Genomic DNA, 21,222 nt, shown 5'->3' on the forward strand with positions numbered 1-21,222 from the left:
CCCTAAGAATTGCTTGGAATCTGAGCTGCTTCTTTGGCAGACCTCAGGCATCAATATTTATAATTTCATTTGCAGCATAAGGCATTCTGAGAAATAGAGAGAGAGGGAGAGGGACTGTATGAGGACATTTGTCTTCTAGCATCTGTCAAAGTCACAAAGCCTAGCAGGAAATCAATGAAAATCTGTGACCTCTATTTTTGTCACATTAACAATGTGATGTTTTTGTTATTCCTGGAAATACAGTATGTGACTGAAGTGATTTAATTTCTTAATGTTCTGCCTTTCAGATACAGATGGCTGTCCAGCACATAGTTGGTTTTCAAAGCCTTTCCTTTGAGACATTCAGTTTTCTGCTGACTTTACTAGCTGCCACGGTCACCCCTGTGTTTGTTTTGTCAGAACGCTGGATCCACCTGCCCTGTGGCTGCATCATTAACTGCAGGAGGAATGCATATGCCATTTCTTCAGAAGAAAGGAAAAGTAAGTGTGGGAGGTTGAAGGATGGGATATTGGTTTAAGTGATGTTCCATATGGCAACAGACTGTTAGAGTAAATTTTATAGTAGATTGCATAGAAAGTTATCTGCAACAGTAACAATACTCTGCACTCCTGTAGCATATTTCATCTGAGGATCTGAAAGGTTTTCATGGACATTAATCAAATATGCCTAACAACATACCTATAAGATGGCTAGAGAGCATTATTATGCCATTTTACAGGCAGGGAAATTCAGGCACAGAGAAGTTAAGTGACTTGCCCAAAACCACACAGCAAGTCATTGTCAAACCTTCTAATGGAAACTATGAGTTCAAACTCTGACTCCTCCCCTAACCTCCTCCCCACCCCTAGAAAAACCCATCTGCCAAAATATGACATGCATTAAGAAAATACATTGACTGTGCTAAACACATTTTAAAAACAGGCAAAAACACCTCTGAATTCTGAGTGACTTCATGCCCCGGAATTACAGGAATTTTGTCAATGAGAGAAAAGGCTGTTCGGATCCTACTGCTCACACATCCATCATGCAGCCACTGAGAGGCCTTCGATGTTGACAGGACCTCAAAGCCACAGCAATGTGTTGCAATTACTTTCACATGTAATAATTCTAATCGTTTTCTGTATTAGCCATTCAGCAGTGAGAGCTACTTGCAGATGTAGCGCCTGATTATCTTCTCGCTATAAGGGCCTGATCCAGAGAAAATTAAAATCGGTAGAAAAATTCTCATTGACATCAACTGGTTTTGGATTAAACTCTTGTTCCCTGTTTATACCGGTGTAACTCCATTGACTTGAGTGGGTTTACTCCTGATTCTCATGGGAGTAAATGAGAGGAGAACAAGGTTCATGATCTTCAGAAAAGCACCTTTTGGTTCAAATCATTTGTTCTCTCTGAATTGGATTCTTCTTTCAAATCCAGACCATGAACTTTTAACCACTATCCCAAGGAGAGTGACTGCAGTTTGTCAAGAAAACTATTAATTCCAGATACAGCTTTGCTCTGAATCTAATGTAATACTTACAGAGGTAAACTTATGATGATGGTAAAGAAACAATTATATAATAATGTAAATAGTAGGGCTGTCAAGCAATTAAAAAAATTAATCGTGATTAATCGCACTGTTAATAATAGAATATCATTGATTTAAATATTTTTGAATGTTTTCTATGTTTTCAAATATATTGATTTCGATTGCAACACAGAATACAAAGTGTACAGTGCTCACTTTATATTTATTTTTGATTACAAGTATTTGCACTGTAAAAAAACAAAAGAAATAGTATTTTTCAGTTCACCTAATACAAGTACTGTAGTGCAATCTCTTTATCATGAAAGTTAAATTTACAAATGTAGACTTATGTACAATAAATAACTGCACTCAAAAATAAAACAATGTAAAACATTAGAGCCTACGAGTCCACTCAGTCCTGCTTCTTGTTCAGCCAATCGCTCAGACAAACAAGTTTATTTACATTTGCAGGAGATAATGCTGCCCGCTTCTTGCTTACAATGTCACCTGGAAGTGAGAACAGGCACTCGCTTGGCACTGTTGTAGCCGGCATCACAAGATATTTACATGCCAGATGCACTAAAGATTCATATGTCCCTTCATGCTTCAACCACCATTCCAAGGGACGTGTGTTCATGCTGATGACGGGTTCTGCTTGATAATAAACCAAAGCAGTGCGCATGTTCATTTTCATTATCTGAATCAGATGCCAACAGCAGAAGGTTGATTTTTTTTTTTTTTTGGTTGTTTGGGTTCTGTAGTTTCCGCATCAGAATGTTGCTGTTTTAAGACTCCTGAAAGCATGCTCCACACCTCATCCCTCTCAGATTTTGGAAGACACTTCAGATTCTTAAACCTAAATCTCCCATTAGTACCTTCTTTGTGTTTTGTCAAATCTGCAGTGAATGTGTTCTTAAAATGAACAACATGTGCTGGGTCATCATCCAAGACTGCTAGAACATGAAATATATGGCAGAATGTGGGTAAAACAGAGATGGAGACGTACAATTCTCCCCCAAGGAGTTCAGTCACAAATTTAATTAACACATTTTTTTAACAAGCGTCATCAGCATGGAAACATGCCTCTGAAATGGTGGCCGAAGCATGAAGGGGCATACAAATGTTTAGCATATCTGGCACATAAATACTTTGCAATGCCGGCTATAAAAGTACCATGTAAATGCCTGTTCTCACTTTCTGGTGACATTGTAAATAAAAAGAGGGCAGCATTATCGCCTGTAAATGTAAACAAACTTGTTTGTCTTAGCGATTGGCTGAACAAGAAGCAGGACTGAGTGGACTCGTAGGCTCTGAAGTTTTACATTGTTTTGGTTTTGAGTTCAGTTATGTAACAAAAAAATCTGCATTTGTAAATTGCATTTTCACGACAGAGATTGCACTACAGTACTTACATGAGGTGAATTGAAAAATACTATTTCTTGTGTTGATCATTTTTACAGTGCAAATATTTGTAATAAAAAATAATACACACTTTGATTTCAATTACAACACAGAATACAATATATATGAAAATGTAGAAAAAGATCCAAAATATTTAATACATTTCAATTGGTATGCTATTGTTTAACAGTGCAATTAAAACTGTGATTAATCACAATTAATTTTTTTAATCGCAATTAATTTTTCTGAATTAATTGTGAGTTAACTGTGATTAATCGACAGCCCTAGTAAATAGAAATGCTTTGTTTTTAGGATGTTCGAGCTAAAGGCTATTCTGGATTTTTAACAGAATAATGGTTGAGTTTGTGATTTCACACTTAATACTATCTTTTGAGAAATAGACTCTATATGCTGAATAAAGATACTATTTTATAAATGGTTCTCTGTACTTTGTGTCTTAAAATGTTTTTAGGTAGATTTGTGAGGAAAATGCTTTCATGATTTGATAAGAGACATACCTTTTATTTTCTGTGTCTAGTACTATGAAAATGGGAATGCAGGGTGAAGAAATGGAGGGAATTTATGGTAGAGGAGAGAAGTAATTAAGGGGATATGTGGAGGTAGAGCACTCTTACCTTAATTCCTGAACTACTATATCAACTAAAATAATTAGAATCCTGATGTTAGAATATAATTTTATATGTGGAATGTATATATTGTCTCTGTATGAAGGTAAACTGATTATGGAATTAGTTCACCTACATGATTGTTTTCTAATGTAGAAATGTATTTTTCTTGTTTTCCTCTTGGCACTGAAGTACAGTTCTGATTGATTCTCAGAAGTAGAACGTAGGGAGACTCTGGAATCACTGGAGGTTTTTAAGAACAGGTTAGACAAACATCTATCAGGGATTGTCTAAATAATATTTAGTACTGCCTCAGTGTGGGGGACCAGACTAGATAACCTAATGAGGTCCCTTCCAGTCCTATATTTCTATTATTCTAAGTGTATTTTTCTGAAAGCATGCTATGTTATCTTTTTGGGGTTTGGGGAATTTCTCATTAGCTGAAACTGAGATACACTATGAAATGAACCATAATTTGGTTATTTACTTCTAGTATAACTTTTATAAGGCTTTGCAAATCCTGTTCTTTAAAAAATGATGGGTGGAACTATTCCTATTTTCTGGCAAAGAACCACCTTCAGAACATAGAAATTCTACCATGCTTTGACAAAGGAATAAATGAGCTAATTACCAGAGTGTCTATAATGCTATGATTAGTATTTAATTTTCCATAATAATTCATATATTATGAATACCAAAAAGTCTGTTGTTAAAAGTAACCAACTTGTATTTTAGTTTTAAATTTACAGATAAAATTAGGCATTTTTAAAATACATTTTCTAACTGTGTTTCTTGTATGTAACTTTTTTATGTTTTAACTAGAGCTTTTCTCTTTCTGTTTAGCAAAAAGGAGGGGTTTTGAATTCAACCTGTCATTCCAACAAGGTTATGGAATCTACAAGATATCCCATGAAAGCCACCACCATGATGATGATGATGATGGTGACGATAACTCTATATCCTATCATAACCTGATGAACTATGACTGTGAAAACACACAAGAATCTCAGAAAGTTAGCAGCAAAATCCTTAAATCTGCCAAAATTGAGTTCAGCACCATACCCATCGAGGATAGCTCCATGTTTAAAGATTTCAGCAAGGGCAAAAGTACGGAGACTAAACAAGAACTTGCCAAGGACAAAAGCATGGACCGTCTTCTTTCTGACAAACTAGGAGCCTTTAAAAGAGAGGAGGTCAGAAACTTTGACAAATCAACATTTTTTGAAGCGCAGGAAAGAAGGCTGTCTCATGAGGAGAGCCGTAAACCAGAACTCACAGATTGGGAGTGGTGCAGGAGCAAATCTGAAAGGACTCCCCGTCAGGTAGAGCATGGTTTTGTTCTTCATTCTTTTTTTCTTCTTTTGAAGAGTTTTAAAGAGTTCTTGTATAAAAGCATCTTAAAATACATTTCTAATTTTGTTGAAAAATTCCCTTCAGCTAAACAGGTTCTAATTCCAAATATTTAAAGCCATATATTTTGGCAGCCTCTTCTCACTTCCCATCTATTTTCTAATTCTGCTCTTGGAATTGTGTCCCATTTGAACCAGTAGTCTATGATTTTCCTAAAGTGCTACATGTGTTGAGGTGGTACACTATAATAAAAAGTTCAGTGTGAAGGGTTTTAAATGATTTTAAGTTTACATTGTGACACAATGCTCCTATTAACCAAAAGATCAAATTTTCAAAAGCAGTTTTTAAATGTGTGCCAACACTTTTTCATGCCTAAATTTTGGATGGGCAAAAATGTGTAAGCATGAAAAAATGAATATGTAGAAATACGGGAGTGAAGAACATGTGTGCAGAAATTGGTGTGCCTAATTTTAGAAGTTCAGTGAAGGCCCCTATAAAAACTGACCCACCAGTTCAAAACAGCTATAATATATATCAGTGATCTTAGTTGATTCACCTCTGATGTGTTAGTTCTCTAGAAAGGAAAACAAAATCAAACCTATTTGAAATGTCTAAAATGAGCATTAATACATTCTGCAATTCATAATTAAACAATATATAGGCCCTTTAATGTTTTGCACTTTTGCACGTGTAGCTTTTCCTATGAGACTCTTCTGTGTGTAAGAATGGATGCATTAGCCACACAGGGCAAGATTATGGCCCTTGCTGTATGCTTGTACAGGAGAGTAAAGGACATAAAGAACCCTCTTCTTCTCCTGCCTGCAGCTGCCATCAGTCTCCTCCCACTCAGATGGGAAGAGAGTGCATGGAGCCTTGGATTTCCCTCCCTTAACATGCCAGCCAGTGCATCTGAGCTGGCACAGAGGGGGAAGTAAGCTGTACCAGGAAAAGGACTGGCACTTTTCTTCCCCCATGAAGCAAGAGAGGAAAGGGGCTGAACTGTGACTCTGACACTAGTTGTTCTTACTCTGGGCAGACTGTCAGATGGGAATCTATCTCATGGTAGGCGTTTTAGCAGAAGACCCAAATGAAATGTGACATGTCCTTTGGATGACATGCCAGGCATTTATTTATTCATACAACTGAGTGAAATGCAGTTGACTGTGGATTTCAATATGGGTATCAAGATTACCGTTCTTTTGGACCCACAGCATTGCAAGTCTTAGTATGATTATCCCTTTGATTGCTTTATAACTTGGATAGTTACTAACAATGAGCAGTGCTCAGGAGCTGGTTAGTCTTCTAGTGCACTGTGGAATAACTGGTTCAAGATAAACTCCTTATATACGTCATTTTAGTTTAATGATCTACTTAGGTGTCCATAAACTGGTCTCTTATTGTCCTGTAGATAAAGGACCTAATTCTGCTCTCACACTCAATTTACGGTGGTTTAATTTCATTGGCTTGAATGCAGTTAATTATGGCTTAGGCTAGAGTAAGAGAAGCATCAAGGGCATAAGATGTATGTCATGTAAAACTGGGCTGGTCCTGATCCTGCAATCTGGTCTGACTCATATGCCTGCAGAGATTCCCACTGAAGTCATTCTAGTTTCTGCATGGTGGCTGGGATCTGCCCATGTGGATCAGTTTGCATGTTTGGGGCCTACATGCTTCCTCTTCCACATGCCCAGCACTCATTCGTGTACTCTCTAACATGCTGATGACATATCAAGAACTGTTGAGACATAAAATGTATACTGATCTCCTTAACATGGTGATATTTTGCTATGAGAGCTCGATTCTAATGCCATTGCACCTTCATGGGTGTTAGGGACACAGGAATTTTTGCATTGATTTCTGACTATAATTGAGCTCAGCACCTAAAAGAATTCCTGTTACTGGTGACTACTTAAAGCTGTCATTTGTAACAGTAGCACTGATCATTTGAAATGGGATCCAAAAAAATAAGCACGGGTATAGAACAAACCTACGCCACATTAATGTCTTATATACTGCATCAAAGACACAGGAGGACTCAGAAATGGGTACGACTATTTGATTTTCCATAATTAATGTGTTTGTTTTAGGAGGGTGGAAAGGCCTAGCAAGAAGTGATGCTGAAGAAAATCATGTTGTGCCTAACAGAAGGGAGAAAATATTTGTTAGCTAGTTCATCTGTATTGAATAAAAAGATCGTTGGTATTGTAATGCAGTCAATGCACACTTGGGTTTCCTGCTTCCTTAAAAGTTCATGATTATGAACTAAAGGCCAAATACTGGCTTCAGGATACATACAACCCTCAACAGCTATATCTATAATGGCACCTGTAGTGAGCAAGTGTTGTGCCTCAATCCTGTCTCCCCCAGGACTGTTGAGTTTACAGTCCAAAGATTCTTTACATGTTGAGCTGTGGAAAACATTCCAGGACAGGTTTTAGGAATGATAAAGGGTAAAGCATGTGTTGTTATTGCACAGCCCCGTGATCTGCCCCTAGCTTGTATACTCCTTCTCTAGCTCGAAGTGGTCATGCTTCTGCACAGCGATTTTTGGCCTGCCTTAAATAATGCCAATAATGATATTTTAATAACCATGAATGTGGCTCATTTTCAAGTTAAACCCCATGGAGGCTCTTTGAGGGGAGCGTTGCCTACCCTGTTTTGTGTCTGATAGTCTAATCACTGCTGTGAATTGGTTCTGAGACACTTTTAAATATCGGTCTTGCCTACTCACTTTCAGATGTCACCAGGCTCCTTCGGTTAAATCCTGAAGGATGTGATCTGACGATGAGATGTCCAAGAACAAACATGGAGCATAGGCAAAAGAATGTAATGCAAAAGACAATACAGAGCTTTCTTCATTACTGAATTACTGGTCAATTTGATCCTTCGTTTTATTTGATTGAAACCTCAGGAATCAGGTCACTTGTTTTGTAAATAACAAAATTTCAGACCTTTATTCTGATTGCATTTGACACTAAGGAGTACTTAATTAGTTCATTGGCCATAGGAAAAACACCATTTAATCAATAAGGTAGTCTCCTACTGGCTTTTATACAGGGTTGTAATGCTGAAGAAAAACAAGAATCTCTCTCCTTAAATGAATGAGCAAAATATTACACGTAAAATGAAAGACGAGAATGCTCAAGAAAGATGGTTAAAATTTAAAAAGCTGCGTTACTGCATCAGTGACATTTTAGGACACTACTGGGCTGTGTGAATTATTGTAGGTCCACTGCCCTCCAGTGGTCACACATATAAAACGACCAGTTGCCTATCCAAGTGATAGATTCATAGATATTTAGGTCAGAAGGGACCATTATGATCATCTAGTCTGACCTCCTGCACAACGCAGGCCACAGAATTTCACCCACCACTCCTACAAAAAAAACCTCACACCTATGTCTGTGCTATTGAAGTCCTCAAATCATAGTTTAAAGACTTCAAGGAGCAGAGAATCCTCCAGCAAGTGACCCGTGCCCCATGCTACAGAGGAAGGCGAAAAACCTCCAGGGCCTCTTCCAATCTGCCCTAAAGGAAAATTCCTTCCCGACCCCAAATATGGCAATCAGCTAAACCCTGAGCATATGGGCAAGATTCATCAGCCAGATACTACAGAAAATTCTTTCCTGGGTAACTCGGATCTTATAGGAATAAGTGGAAGACTCTGTAAGCTCCTGGAACACATTTCCGGGGTAGGTGATAGGGTTTAATTATCCCACTTGCCAGAAAGCAGGAAAAAAGGGTTAATAAGATTCCTGGGAAAAGAGGAAAAGTACCTGCCATACCCCGAAGGGAATATCTAACTGCCTAGGTATGGAGGGAGGAGATGACAACTGGGTCTGATTAAAAAAGTAGGCTTTTTAAAAAGGCAAGATTAGGTCATGGGTGTGGTCTTGGCTCCCAGGGAGGAATTTGCCTTTCCTTTGAGAACCCTGCCTACAGGAGCCAACGCTCAACAGCATGGTGAGTGGGACACTGATCTTGGACTGTTTGGGATTCGTGGTCCTGTTTGTTTAGCATTCCCTGCAGAATGGGGAATGTGGTGTGAGTTGACTTTTCCAAAGGGTTGGGGTCTAACTGAGAGCTACATTGGGGATCAGGAAGGAATTTCCCCTCAAGTCAGATTGGCAGAGACCTTGGGGGTTTTCGCCTTCCTCTGCAATATGTGGCACAGGTCACTTGCGGGTTTGAATGAGAGTAAATGGTGGATTCTCTGTAACATGAAGTTTTTAAACCAAGATTTAAGGACTTCAGTAACTCAGCCAGACGTTATGGGTGTATTACAGGAGTACATGGGTGAAGCTCTGTGGCTTGCGATGTGCAAGAGGTCAGACTAGATAATCATGATAGTCCCTTCTGGCCTTAAAGTCTATGGGTCTGAAAGGCTTTCATTAGGACCTACAAATGGAGGAGTGTGCCATTGTTTGTTTGAATCCTGAAGTCACCTGAAACCCTGCTGGTGCTGCCATAGTGGGCTCAAGTTAAATCAATAGGGGCAGATATTTGGGGCTGGATGGCTCCTACCTGTTCATAAAATAAAGAGACTATTTGAGTATGTTGGATTTACTCTCCCTTTTTTTAAAATGCAAGTGTTTGATCACTTACAGCCTGCAGAGATGAACAGTTGTGCTCTTTGCAAAAAGTAAATGACCATTCAGCAGTTTTAATGCATTGGCCTTTGCTCACGTATCCTGTATAATCTAGCTGACGAAGTCAGATCATGCTGTAATAGGTTTATCACTAACTGTGACTGTCCTTGCGGTAGCCTCCAGTCACTTCTTCAACCAGAACTCCTCTACCATTTTCTTTGGCTGTCCTTTCAAATTGCTCGTCCTGTTGTGACTTCTGCTTATAGCTAATGCCAGCATCTCTCTGTGAAGCAGCTAGCAGTGACTGCATGTGGCTGGCTTCCTTTGCCCTGGAGACTGTGTTTGTCACTTCTTGGACAGACTACTTCACCACTTGCCATTGCCCAGAATCCCAATTTGTGCTCTACTGACATTTTCCAAATTCTAACAGAGTGTGTGGTTGTCAGGCTATTATGCTTCGAAGGTCTAAAGTTCAAGATGCTAGTTACAGGATCTCTTTGTTTCTGACATTCAACTCTAACTTGCAGATCTCCACAATGCTGACATTTGCCCCGTTGGCGAGAGGGCAAGACAAGGAGATTCCCACCAGGATTAAAAGCAGAATTAAACTACTGGGATCTTGGGCTGACTTGGGAGAAAGGATTGTACATGATGAATAAAACAATCATGTAGGTTAATTAATGTTTGCAAAGTGTTTTGAAAAAGCAAGGTACAGTGTAAGTGCTAACCAATATTGGGCCAGGTCCTCAGCTAGTATAAATCTGCATATCTCCATTGACTTCAGTGGGGTGGGATCAGCTCTCAGATCTGTAAAGAAGAATTTTAATAACTTAGTACAAGGCACATAAGGTTAAAAGTGAACTTTAAATATTGTTGCAACCAACTAAGTGGACGTACATTTTTATGTGTTGAATGCCCAAATAGCAAAGGACATGGGACACTCAGCTTAAAAACTAGCTTTGGTCTAACTCTTCAAAAACTAAATATCCAGTATTCCGCGGGTTATACTTGTTGGAGCAATGGACCTGAACCATGAGGACGTGGGCAGGTGTTACCTAGTTTTAAAGGTTTTTTTTTTCAATAGCTGTTTCCAAAGATTCTGAAAAACAATAACTGTAGAACTTTCAAAATCATGTAATGTTATTTGGCGAGGGGAAAGGAAACCACTTATTTGAGCATCTGCTGACTGGCTCTGTCGTACCAATTAGTTCCTAGTAACAGTGATGTCTGAGTAATGGATTTTTGGAGCATTCTAGTGATAAGGTATGGACAGAAAATCCATGGATGTGGTTGGCTTTATTTTCCTCTTACAGAAGTGTAGTTGCAAATTTAAAATCAGAGCGAACAAACTACCAGGAAATGTACTGAAGGGAACCAATAATTTAATATAAATGCTGTTTATATATTATATACAATGTTTTAATAATCTGGAGATGTAAGTACAGTACATTGTGATCAGCAGAGATCAACTCTCATTTAGCTTTATACTGGCTATCTTACATTCAGGAGGTGCATTGCAACTGGTCGTCATGCTTTCGTGCTAGGGAGGAGCATGGTTTGCCATGTTGCTTCCTGTCTGCGAGTGGAAAGCATCACATTTCCGCCATTTAACTGGGGCACGTGCTCACAGTGTAAGTGCACATTATCAGACAAGAATGCTATCAGTTCTGTCATATTGTTTTCCTTATGGCCAGGTCAGTGCTGTGCACCAGTTTCAAGGTCTGGATACAAGGTGAGAGAAAAGCAACATGGGGGAGAGAAGGAAGGGGGAGTACACTCAGTCACATACCCATGTTACTTTAGAGCAAAATAGCTGTAAGTCCACTTTGTTAAACGGCAACGCCTAGGAGCCTTTTAAAAAGCACTATTTAAATGCAGCATAGAAATCAAGAATGCACTTCTCTAACCCAGGTAACCTCCTTTTTCGAGTCTACCTTTTAGGGAGACCATTAACTAATTTACCACCCTCATTCTCCCTCACCCAACTAATTGCAGTCAGCCAGTTCCAGTGATTACATAACTGCTCTTTAACAGCACAGAAAGAAATGGTTACTACAAAGGAGCAGGGTATAAAATGGTTACTACAAAGGAGCAGTTTTTATACCCAGAAACTGGGCCATATATACAGAATATCCTTCCCCTTTATTTAAAAAAAATGATGGTTTCCTATAATAAAGGTTCAGAACTCTGTGGTCACTCTATAGTAACCTCTAATGTTTCGGGCTGTCCCTGCTGATTATGTATTGCAGTACATTTTATATGGGCTCCCATCAAAATGAACATGGAGTAGATTTGACTGGGTCCTTTCACAGACTGTTGTCTCACTCTATCTTTGAGAGTTGACCTACACCTACTGTACCCGTTTGGGGTTTAGTACGGGGTGGGCAAACTTTTTGGCCCGAGGGCCACATCTGGGGAAACTGTACGCAGGGCCATGAATGTAGGGCTGGGGCAGGGAGTTGGGGTACAGGACGGGGGCGGGGAGTGGTATGCAGGAAGGGGCTCAGGGCAAGGGGTTAGGGTGCAGGAGGAGTGTGGGGTGCGGCAGGGGGCTCAGGGCAGGTGGTGCAGAGTGTGGGAGGGGGCTCAGGGCAGGGGGGTTGGGGTGCAGGAGGGATGCAGCAGGAGGCTCAAGGCAGGAGGTTAGGGGGCTGAGGACAGGGGGTTGGGATTTGGGGTGCAGGAGGGGTCCAGTGTGCGGGCTCCGGCGCTGCTTATCTCGAGCGGCTCCAGGGTGGCAGCGGCGCACAGAGGGGCTAAGACCTGTCCGGCAGTAACACCTGGGGGTGGGGTGGGGCAGGCGGCTCTGCCGCACGCTGCCCTCACCTGCGGGTACTACTCCTGAAGCTCCCATTGGCTGTGGTTCCCCATTCCCGGCCAATGGGAGCTGCGGGGGGCAGTGTCTGCAGGCGAGGGCAGTGCATGGAGCCGTCTGCCCTTCCCCCTCTCAGGGGCCGCAGGCACATGGTGCCAGCCGCTTCCGGGAGCAGCGCAGGGCCACAGTAGGCAGGCAGCCTGCCTGAGCTCCGCTGTGCCATGGGGCTGGCAATCCTGCGGGCTGGATTGAAAGCCCTGACGGCCGTAGTTTGCCCTCCCCGGTCTAATATATAATATTCTAGTCGTACCCTACTCCAGATGTTAGACCAAACTCCTCTCTGGTGTAACTCATTTTCTCTTCAGTGCAATTACCTCAGGGATTCATTTGATGGGTCCATATCACCAGTGCATTGCAACAGCTTTGTATTGCTGTAACTCCACTTATTTCTTTTTGTCACAGCTATGTTTGCTGCATGCATTTTCTATGCCATTTTGTGTGAGGATTATTCTTCTTTGAGCAACATTAACAGAATTATAGAATCATCATAATGCCACTAGAACTATGGGTTGAGCTTCAACAATTCTCTTTACTGCATGTGCAGGCTATTAGCCCTTTGGGCCCTATCCTGTGATATTTTTTACGAGCAGTCATGACACCAGTAGACCTAGTGAAGTCAAGTAGTCAGTGCTAGTATTCATGTAAGATGGCAGGTTTGGGCCCCTTACTTAGCTTAACACTACTTGCTGGGTGCAAGGAAGCAAGTCTGAGAGAGCAGGGAATGAAAATGTCTGACAGAACACGAAACGTTTCTTCTTCCACTTCTAAGCCTTCCAGAACAGATAGTTTCAACTAGAAGTAAACTCATCATTGCTTTTTTATAAAAAGTATAATAGGCTCCCATTTTTCAGTCTAACCTCTTTATGGGATTTAGCTCAGGTATATTGGGAATTTGATTTGCAGGCTGTCTGAATTATTGTGAATTTTTGTTACTTTAAATCTAATCATGAAGGTTGAGATTTCAAAGCTGAAGAAGTGTTTTTTTTCTACCCACGAAAGCTTATGCCCAAATAAATCTGTTAGTCTTGAAGGTGCCACCGGACTCCCTGTTGGTTTTGTGTATACAGACTAACACGGCTGCCCCCCTGATGCTATGGGACATAGATGCACAGTTTCTATTGACACTGATGGGAATTGACCACCTAAATTCATGGGCAGATTTGAAAATCTCAGTGGAATTGTGTTTTCTCTGATAGATGGTTCTTTAAAAACAATATTTAGAAATGTTCCCCAAAGTGTTTATTTTGATCATGTCCATGTTTGTTTGCGCAAACGTTCGGGGAATGGCTGTTTTCCCTCCAAATACTTGGATACATATGTGAACAAGGCTCTTCACTGTTTGTTACTCATCGCTCATTATTTTCTCGCTTTGAAAGTTTCCCATGACCAATCAAGGAGCAGAAATAATCCCATATTAAAAGAGCCTATATTGTCAATAACTTAGTCACAATTAAGAACCAGACCAGATCTAGCTCTGTATTGGAATTCATAAATGGTTATTTAGAAATAAAATTTGGAAATTAAGGTAGGAAGCAGTACGTATTCCTATTTACTTGCCATTTTGTTTAGTGACCGCTTGATAAAGTTTGTGAAACCATGCAATGTCAGAATCGTTGGGCGGCTGAATACAAGGTCCGGCAAACACGAGGTCAGCTCCTCAGCTGGTGTAAATGGAGCTATTAACAAGAAGACTTCCCCACTCAGTGTGGCAGCCTTGATAGCTATAGGCTGAGAATGAAGTAGTTAGTTATGCTTCTGCCAGGCAAAATACAGGTGTTGGAAAGCTAAGGATCTCCAGCCGTACAAAAATGTAAGATATAGGACACAAACACTTAGAGTTGGAGATCCAGATTCAAGTAGCTGTGATGGGAAGGGAGAAAGAGCTTTAGCCTTAGCCTGGAGGGGGGGATTCCTGAAGCTGTAGTGGCTATAATGCGCCCTCTCTGCAAAGGGAAGCTGAGCGGAGCTATGTAGCGGCAGATACTTTGGAGCCTCTGCGTTGCCATAATCCCAGTCTGACCCATATCCTGCACGCTGGCAAGTAGGGAGCCACCCTGGTTCTCAGTTCCATACTGCACAGGAGATGTGCGCCCACTGCATTTCCTTGCCCCCCACTTGCACATCAGAACTGAACCACTTTTGGAGCTATGGAGGAGGAGGAGCAAAATTTGTCCCTAAGATGCAATTCATCAAAATAATCTTTAAAAACCTTCATATTTTCAATAAATTAGGGTAAAATAGACTTAGGGCAGCAAGCTTCTCCTGCTCTGGAGCACCTAAATCCTGTAGGAATGCAATCTTTTACGAGCTATAGATAGCACCTGCTCCTATCCTTTTTCTGTATTGTGTCTGTTTAGCATGTGCAACAGGATAGTCTCATCTGTTTGTAAAGGATCCAGCACCCTGCTGGTGCCATATAAATAACAGTAATACAATATTCACTTGCTCCTTTTTGGTCAAATCAGCACCCGGTGACATAGCTGGTCCCCGGAGAGGCAAGCAGAGGAGGACTCAAAATTAAATCTACTCAAAATTAAATCTACTGCGTGGCTCAGGCTCAGAGACCTGTGGGCAGCTGTATTCACAAATTTCCCTGTCAGGAAATTTAACCACAAATTAACCTTTTTCAAAATTAATTTTCTATTCAGTCACAATAGAGAGAAATAGAACAATTTCCTTGGTGATTCTTCTGGTTTCTTTAAATGCCATATTTATATAGAGCTCCGTTTCTGGAAACACCCTGCTCTGCATGGCCCATTGACCTCAGTGGGACTACTTGTGGAGCAAGGAACTATACAGGATGAGTGAGGGGATCAGAATGTGGCTCACTGTGATCAAGGAACGAGTGGAAGTTATCAGCATGGTAAACTAAATGCTAATCTGATTAATGAGAACATGCATATCTTGTGATACTAGTTCATATTTTATCTATCTTTAGATTGGCATGTGCTCCTATTTGTCACTTCTCATCTATTTATAGGTTTCAGAGTAGCAGCTGTGTTAGTCTGTATTTGCAAAAATACTCCGACACCTCTCTATCCTCTTCTCCCTTCCTTCTCAAGTTCCTTCCTTGCTCCTCTGTCACCTTCTAGTAGATTTGCCTGACTACCTTGTTGCCCCAAGAGCTATGTTTCTGCCTCTGTTTTAACTATGGTAAAATACTAACACAAAAATAAAGCTTCTGTAATTTTTTTTTCTGTAATTTTTTCTTTTCAAGCAAGGTCTCTGCTGAAAAGATATGGATAGAGGCAGAATTAACAGATGCAGTGTTTTGTACTAAATCAGAGTGTAGATGAATCAAAATTATCAAGGGATATCTTGCTTCTCCCACTAATGTTAATGGAAGTCAAGTGGCTAAATCCATACACAGTACATTGAAAATGTACCCCTTTCTGTCTTATAAAACTGTCTAATATATTTTCTTCCAGTTCTGTTCCAATGCAATGTGTGTTCAAAGCTTATGCTGGTAGGTATATGCAGTATTCCCCAAGTCACCAGGTAACTCCAGTCTCATACATTCTAAAATCTTCCTTTTTAACTGGAAAATAATTCATTTTAAGAGACAGTGTACCTTTCCCTCATCATCAAACTTACAGATGTTGAGAAAGGTGTTCTTCCACGCTGCCAGATTTTCTATCTAAAAACCCTGTAGGGCAAGTGCACTGAGTTCTGATCTCACCTCGGTGTCACTTCAGGCACAGCTGGGAATAGCACCTGGGTCACTGATGTGACAGAACCAAGTTTTATCCATTCAGCTACACTGCATCTCAGAATGAATGTGCAAAATCTACGGGCTTGGATATACTGTCTCTAGTCATTGTGCTACCCATTAGACACACTCCCTCCCAAAGACAGAAGTAAAACCCGGGATTCCTGATCTCCAGTAGACTACTATTGTCTAGCAAATAGTTTTGTAATCCACTAGTCAAGTTTGTGTTAAATCCATCTCTACAGAGTGGTCCACCTAGGAGATAACAATTCCTCCTTTAGCTTAGCTAGTAAAGATCTGTGCTGGAGATCTCAGAATATGGAGTTCAAATTCAGCTGATAAGCCATGTGAGGGAATTCTTATATCTGCAGATGATGGAATTTGTCTTTCTAGTTTTTTAAAAAAGCTAATTCACACAGTGAGATGGCATCCTTAAAAATGGATTTTATAGTTGCACACCATTATCTATCATTATGTATGGTACAGATGTTAAGAACATTTCAGTCCTTTCGTCACATTTTGTGTCATACAGGTTTGAAGGTTGAGAGTCAGACTGTCTGACCTTGCTCTAAAAACACTGGGGGAAAGAAGAGAGGGGAAGCGGAACTGAAAAATAAATAGTGCTAAAAAGTAAAACTGGCTCAAGGGAACAAATGCCTTAATCCAGTAGCTGAGGATATGTAGTTTGGGGGTAGTGGCGGGGGTTTGAAGGTCAGAGATTTCCAGGGGTGTTGGAACAATTTGTGTAGTGGGGGTGCTGACAGCCACTGAACCAAACAGTAAATCCTGTATATGATGGATACCACTTCAAGCCAGGGGGTGCGGCAGCACCCCTAGTTCCAGCACCTGTGGAGATTTCTGATCTGTTTAGGTAGCTCTGAACAATGCAAACTTTTTCAAAATTAGAAAAACTATTTTACTGAAGCTGGTGAATAATGACAGTCTGACCGAAAAACAACAAAGGTCCAAATTTAGCAGTTCTTTACCAGGCAAAACACTCATGTTATGTAACAGTAATTTTGTCTCAGTAAAGGATTCATCCCAAAACTTTCACAGTTAGAACTGTCATTGCTTACTTTATGCTTGGTCAGAGTTTGGCAAAAATTCTGGTACTACTTCATGTGGACATAACTTGTAAAGAGACTGAACATTCTTCAGGGTACTTTACTGCTCCCCAAGGTAGATAACTCAGGAAGAGGAGCAGGGTAGCGTCTCAGACTGTGTGTAATGCTCACTTACCTGCAGTAATTCAAGGACATAAGAAAGGCATGAATAATCCTTTTTTAAAGCTGCCTCCTCACCTTGCTTGCTGACTCACTCTTCATTATCCAGCGATGCATGTGTAAGGATACCCATTTTAATTTGTATCTTAGAAAGCAGCATTGTCCTTTTTTTGTTATTTTAAGACCCTTAAAGAAAAACAATTTAAAGGGCACCAATCATTTTCATTTAATGTTTTCAAGAAATAGGTTCCAAGAGACTGTATATTGTACCTCCTAGTCAGCATGTTGGAGACTTGGATATGTAGGAGTCTGTTGCCTGATTGTCTTCTCCCTTTTGAAAGTATTGAATCAAAAATAACTCCATTGCTGTTAATGAGAGTTACACCACTATAAAACTGGTGTCATAGGGTAATGAGGCATTCTGTCTTATATATCCACACACTAGCTCCTATAGATGGGTATTGGAAAAGAGAAGTGCTCAAAACTGAAAAGGCTTAGAAAGTTCCCTCCATCGATAGAATCCGTGGAATTGCACTAGTGGTAGTAACAATGAAAAATTTTAAGGGGCTGGGAAGCTGAGTGTAGCCGAGGCTCTAGAGAAACTCTCTCTAGGTCAGGGCTCAGTCACATTGACACAATAGTGTGAGGAAGCCTGTCTTGCATTGTGGCTGCTTATTCTGTAGTTCTTTGGTGAATAAATAAGTGTTCAGAGCTGACACTCAAGAAGCATCTTTTTATGAATACTAAACTCCCACAAAAAAGCACAGAAAAGCATAAGAATACCAAGCTATCGTCAAAATCAAGGTACACATTTCATCCCTCCACATCTGTATTTGAAGAACTATATTTGTATACATGAGAGCAAATCTTGCTCCAAGCCACTACTGATATCAGACAGCCTGTTCTGAGTAAACAGACATGACCATGAACGAGATTGATATCACTCTGATGAAATGACCTAGGCTCCTTCTACACTATGGGTATGTCTAAACTTCGAGGGGGGGGTGTGATTCCCAGCTCAAGGAGACATACTCAGGCTAGCTCTCATCTAGCTAACGCACTAAAAAATAGAGGATAGCTGTGGCAACAGGAGCACTGGGAGGGGCTAGCCGCTCCAAGTACTTACCTGTGATCTCGGATAGGTACACATTCAGAGCAGCCGCACACTAATGATTTTACACACTCTTTATTGGGGTGTGATAAATGGTTTATTATATGATTTACCATAAATACCTAACAGCATTATGAAAGCAGATGCCCAAAAGAAGTGAAAAATGATCAAATTCTCAATAGCTCACCTGAAAAAAATTATGCACGCAGATCGAAATGAGCAGTCCTGTGTTCTCGGTTATTTTCCACTGTAACTGTAGCATGTAAAACGGGTGTTCAGAGTGAAAGTAAATGTCTGTCAAAAACCAGACCTAACACCAAGTCCTGCTGGGCGAGTCTGTTTCTTTACTCAGTGGATTCGGTACTGATGTCATGCACACGATTTTGCACCCCTGAACCATCAGGTATTCAGCCAGCAGAAGACCTATTTAAATGTAATCTATTTGAGCTACAAAGATCCTTTTTTGTAGCACCATATTGATGGTTTATAATAATGTTAGCATAAGCAGTGTGTAGTGATAGAGCATCTTGTATTCTGCAGGACATCAGCAATTATAAAATGTAAAGAAACTGAGACCCATGATGAATGGCTCTCGTAAAATTTCACAGCAGGAAAAAAAACATGTAGTCATTTGAATAATATGAAGATGGTCAAGTAATGGTATCTTGCTTAGTTGAAGAGAATGAAAGAAAACTTTTTGAATGGTGTTTCTTTATCTTCAGTTAAAACTTTCTGTATACAAAATATATCTAAATATAAGACTGAATAAACATGGTCTTGTATTTTGTATAAAACTTCAATTAAAATGTAGATCTGTAGAATGCTGTTGATGAATTGCAAGGGTCATCTGAAAATACTAGGCCTGATGCACTAATATGTATTTAGCACATAGCTGCTCTAGACCTGGTTTAACTAGAACTGGAGAACTCCCTATGTATATGGAGATCCAGTTGTGCAGCATCTGTGCTGCTCTTCCACATGGTTGGTGGTTTAGGGTGGTTCCTGAGCTTGACTGTTCCCTGGGTGCTGTAGCAGCTGTTGGCAGCTAGTGTACATTACAGCAGTGGCTCTCAACCTTTCCAGACTACTGTACCCCTTTCAGGAGTCTAATTTGTGTTGTGTACCCGTTTCCCCTCACTTAAAAACTACTTGCTTATAAAATCAGACATAAAAATACAAAAGTGTCACAGCACATTACTGAACAATTGCTGTCTTTCTCATTTTTACCATATAATTATAAAATAAATCAATTTGAAAATACATATTGTACTTACATTTCAGTGTACAGCACATAGAGCAGTATAAAAAAGTCCTTGTCTGTATGAAATTTTAGTTTGTACTGACTTCACTAGTGCGTTTTATAAACTTTGTAAAACAAGGCAAATATCTGAATGAGTTGGTAGACCCCTGGGAAGACCTTTGCGTACCTCCAGGGGTACGTATACCCATGGTTGAGAACCACTGCATTACAGTACCCTTTGTCTTATTCTGGTTTCTACTAGGGACCAGGCTGGAACCCAGATAATGTCAGTGTTAGGAGAGACACAAAGGCTCTGAGATGCATTTTGCACTTCCCAGCTATGCTTCCCCAATGCAGGGCATGGCTAAATACCCCCATGTAGCACTATCTAATTGCTGACTATTAAGGAGTGCTGGCTGCTGAGCTCATTCCCTTCTCTTGCAGACAACAGACTACAAAAAGCACAGATGCCAACTTATATTTGTATAGCTCTTATTTTGAAAAAAGAAAAGGAGTACTTGTGGCACCTTAGAGACTAACAAATTTATTTGAGCATAAGCTTTCGTGAGCTACAGCTCACTGAATGCATCCAATGAAGTGAGCTGTAGCTCACGAAAGCTGATGCTCAAATAAATCGGTTAGTCTCTAAGTTGCCACAAGTCCTCCTTTTCTTTTTGCGAATACAGACTAACCCGACTGCTACTCTGAAACCTGTCTTATTTTGAACAGTGTCTGTTGCTCCTTTTTATATGAATTTGCTCCAAGTACAGATCTGGACAGATTGCCATTGTCCTACCCAATTACTAGTTTCCAAGTCACTTGGGGTGACCTCATCTCTTCCTTTAGCTATCAGCCTCTAAATTTACTGCAGTCAGCCTTCCAAAGGCCAAATTACTGCAGTAATAAATGTTACTGCAGTTAATTTTTATTTTAGGGGATTTGAAGAGAGTCTATTTTAAAGTAAACAGAAAAAACATTGTCCATGAAAAGCAACAGTGAAGGCGTCCGTGGAAACATTCTAAAAATATAGTTCAGCTATAGTCTGCATTCCTTTAAAGTTATTAGGCGCACAAACCTTTTAGAGGTTTACTCAGTTTTATTTTGCCATTAGGGGAAGCAGACAGGGCACTGGCCTAGGAGATCAGGGTTCTATTCCTGGCTTTGCTGCTGGGTGACCTTGGGAGTGTCGCTTTGCCTTTGTGTGCCTCCGTTTTTCCATCTGTAAAATGGGGATAAAACTGACCTCCTTTATAAAGTATTCTGACAGCTAGGAATGAAAAGCACTACATAGCTTATATTATTAAGGAGTAGACTCTTTGGGTTTTGCTATGGACTTCAATAGGGCAAGGATTTCACCCTCTGTGTTTAAGTTTATAACTAGCTTTTTGTTACAAACCTATTTTTAACCCTCTGACAGGGTATAGTACCCATCTAGGTCCCAAGGGGGGCAAGTGTGACAGGGTCAGAAAGCCCTGGAGCTCCAGACCGGCAAAGCAAGGGTTAACCAGCAGAGCTAGGAAACAGCTGTATACAAGGAGGTACAAGTCAACAACAGCTGTTGAAAGTGAGGAAGCAATTTGTGATGAC

The 21,222-nt window shown here is 40.3% G+C and overlaps 1 protein-coding gene across 1 annotated transcript in view; it reads left to right on the forward strand.

Annotated features, from left to right (window-relative positions):
- GPR149 (G protein-coupled receptor 149) overlaps positions 1 to 21,222 on the forward strand; it is a 33,500-nt gene that overhangs the window by 1,725 nt on the left and 10,553 nt on the right. The window contains exons 2-3 of the mRNA XM_077827328.1: positions 288 to 480; positions 4,382 to 4,860. Of these exons, the coding sequence (XP_077683454.1) occupies positions 288 to 480; positions 4,382 to 4,860 (672 nt within the window). The remainder of the gene's footprint in view (positions 1 to 287; positions 481 to 4,381; positions 4,861 to 21,222) is intronic.

Source organism: Eretmochelys imbricata, chromosome 9 (assembly GCF_965152235.1).
Source record: "Eretmochelys imbricata isolate rEreImb1 chromosome 9, rEreImb1.hap1, whole genome shotgun sequence".
Classification (NCBI taxonomy): Eukaryota; Metazoa; Chordata; order Testudines; family Cheloniidae; genus Eretmochelys; species Eretmochelys imbricata.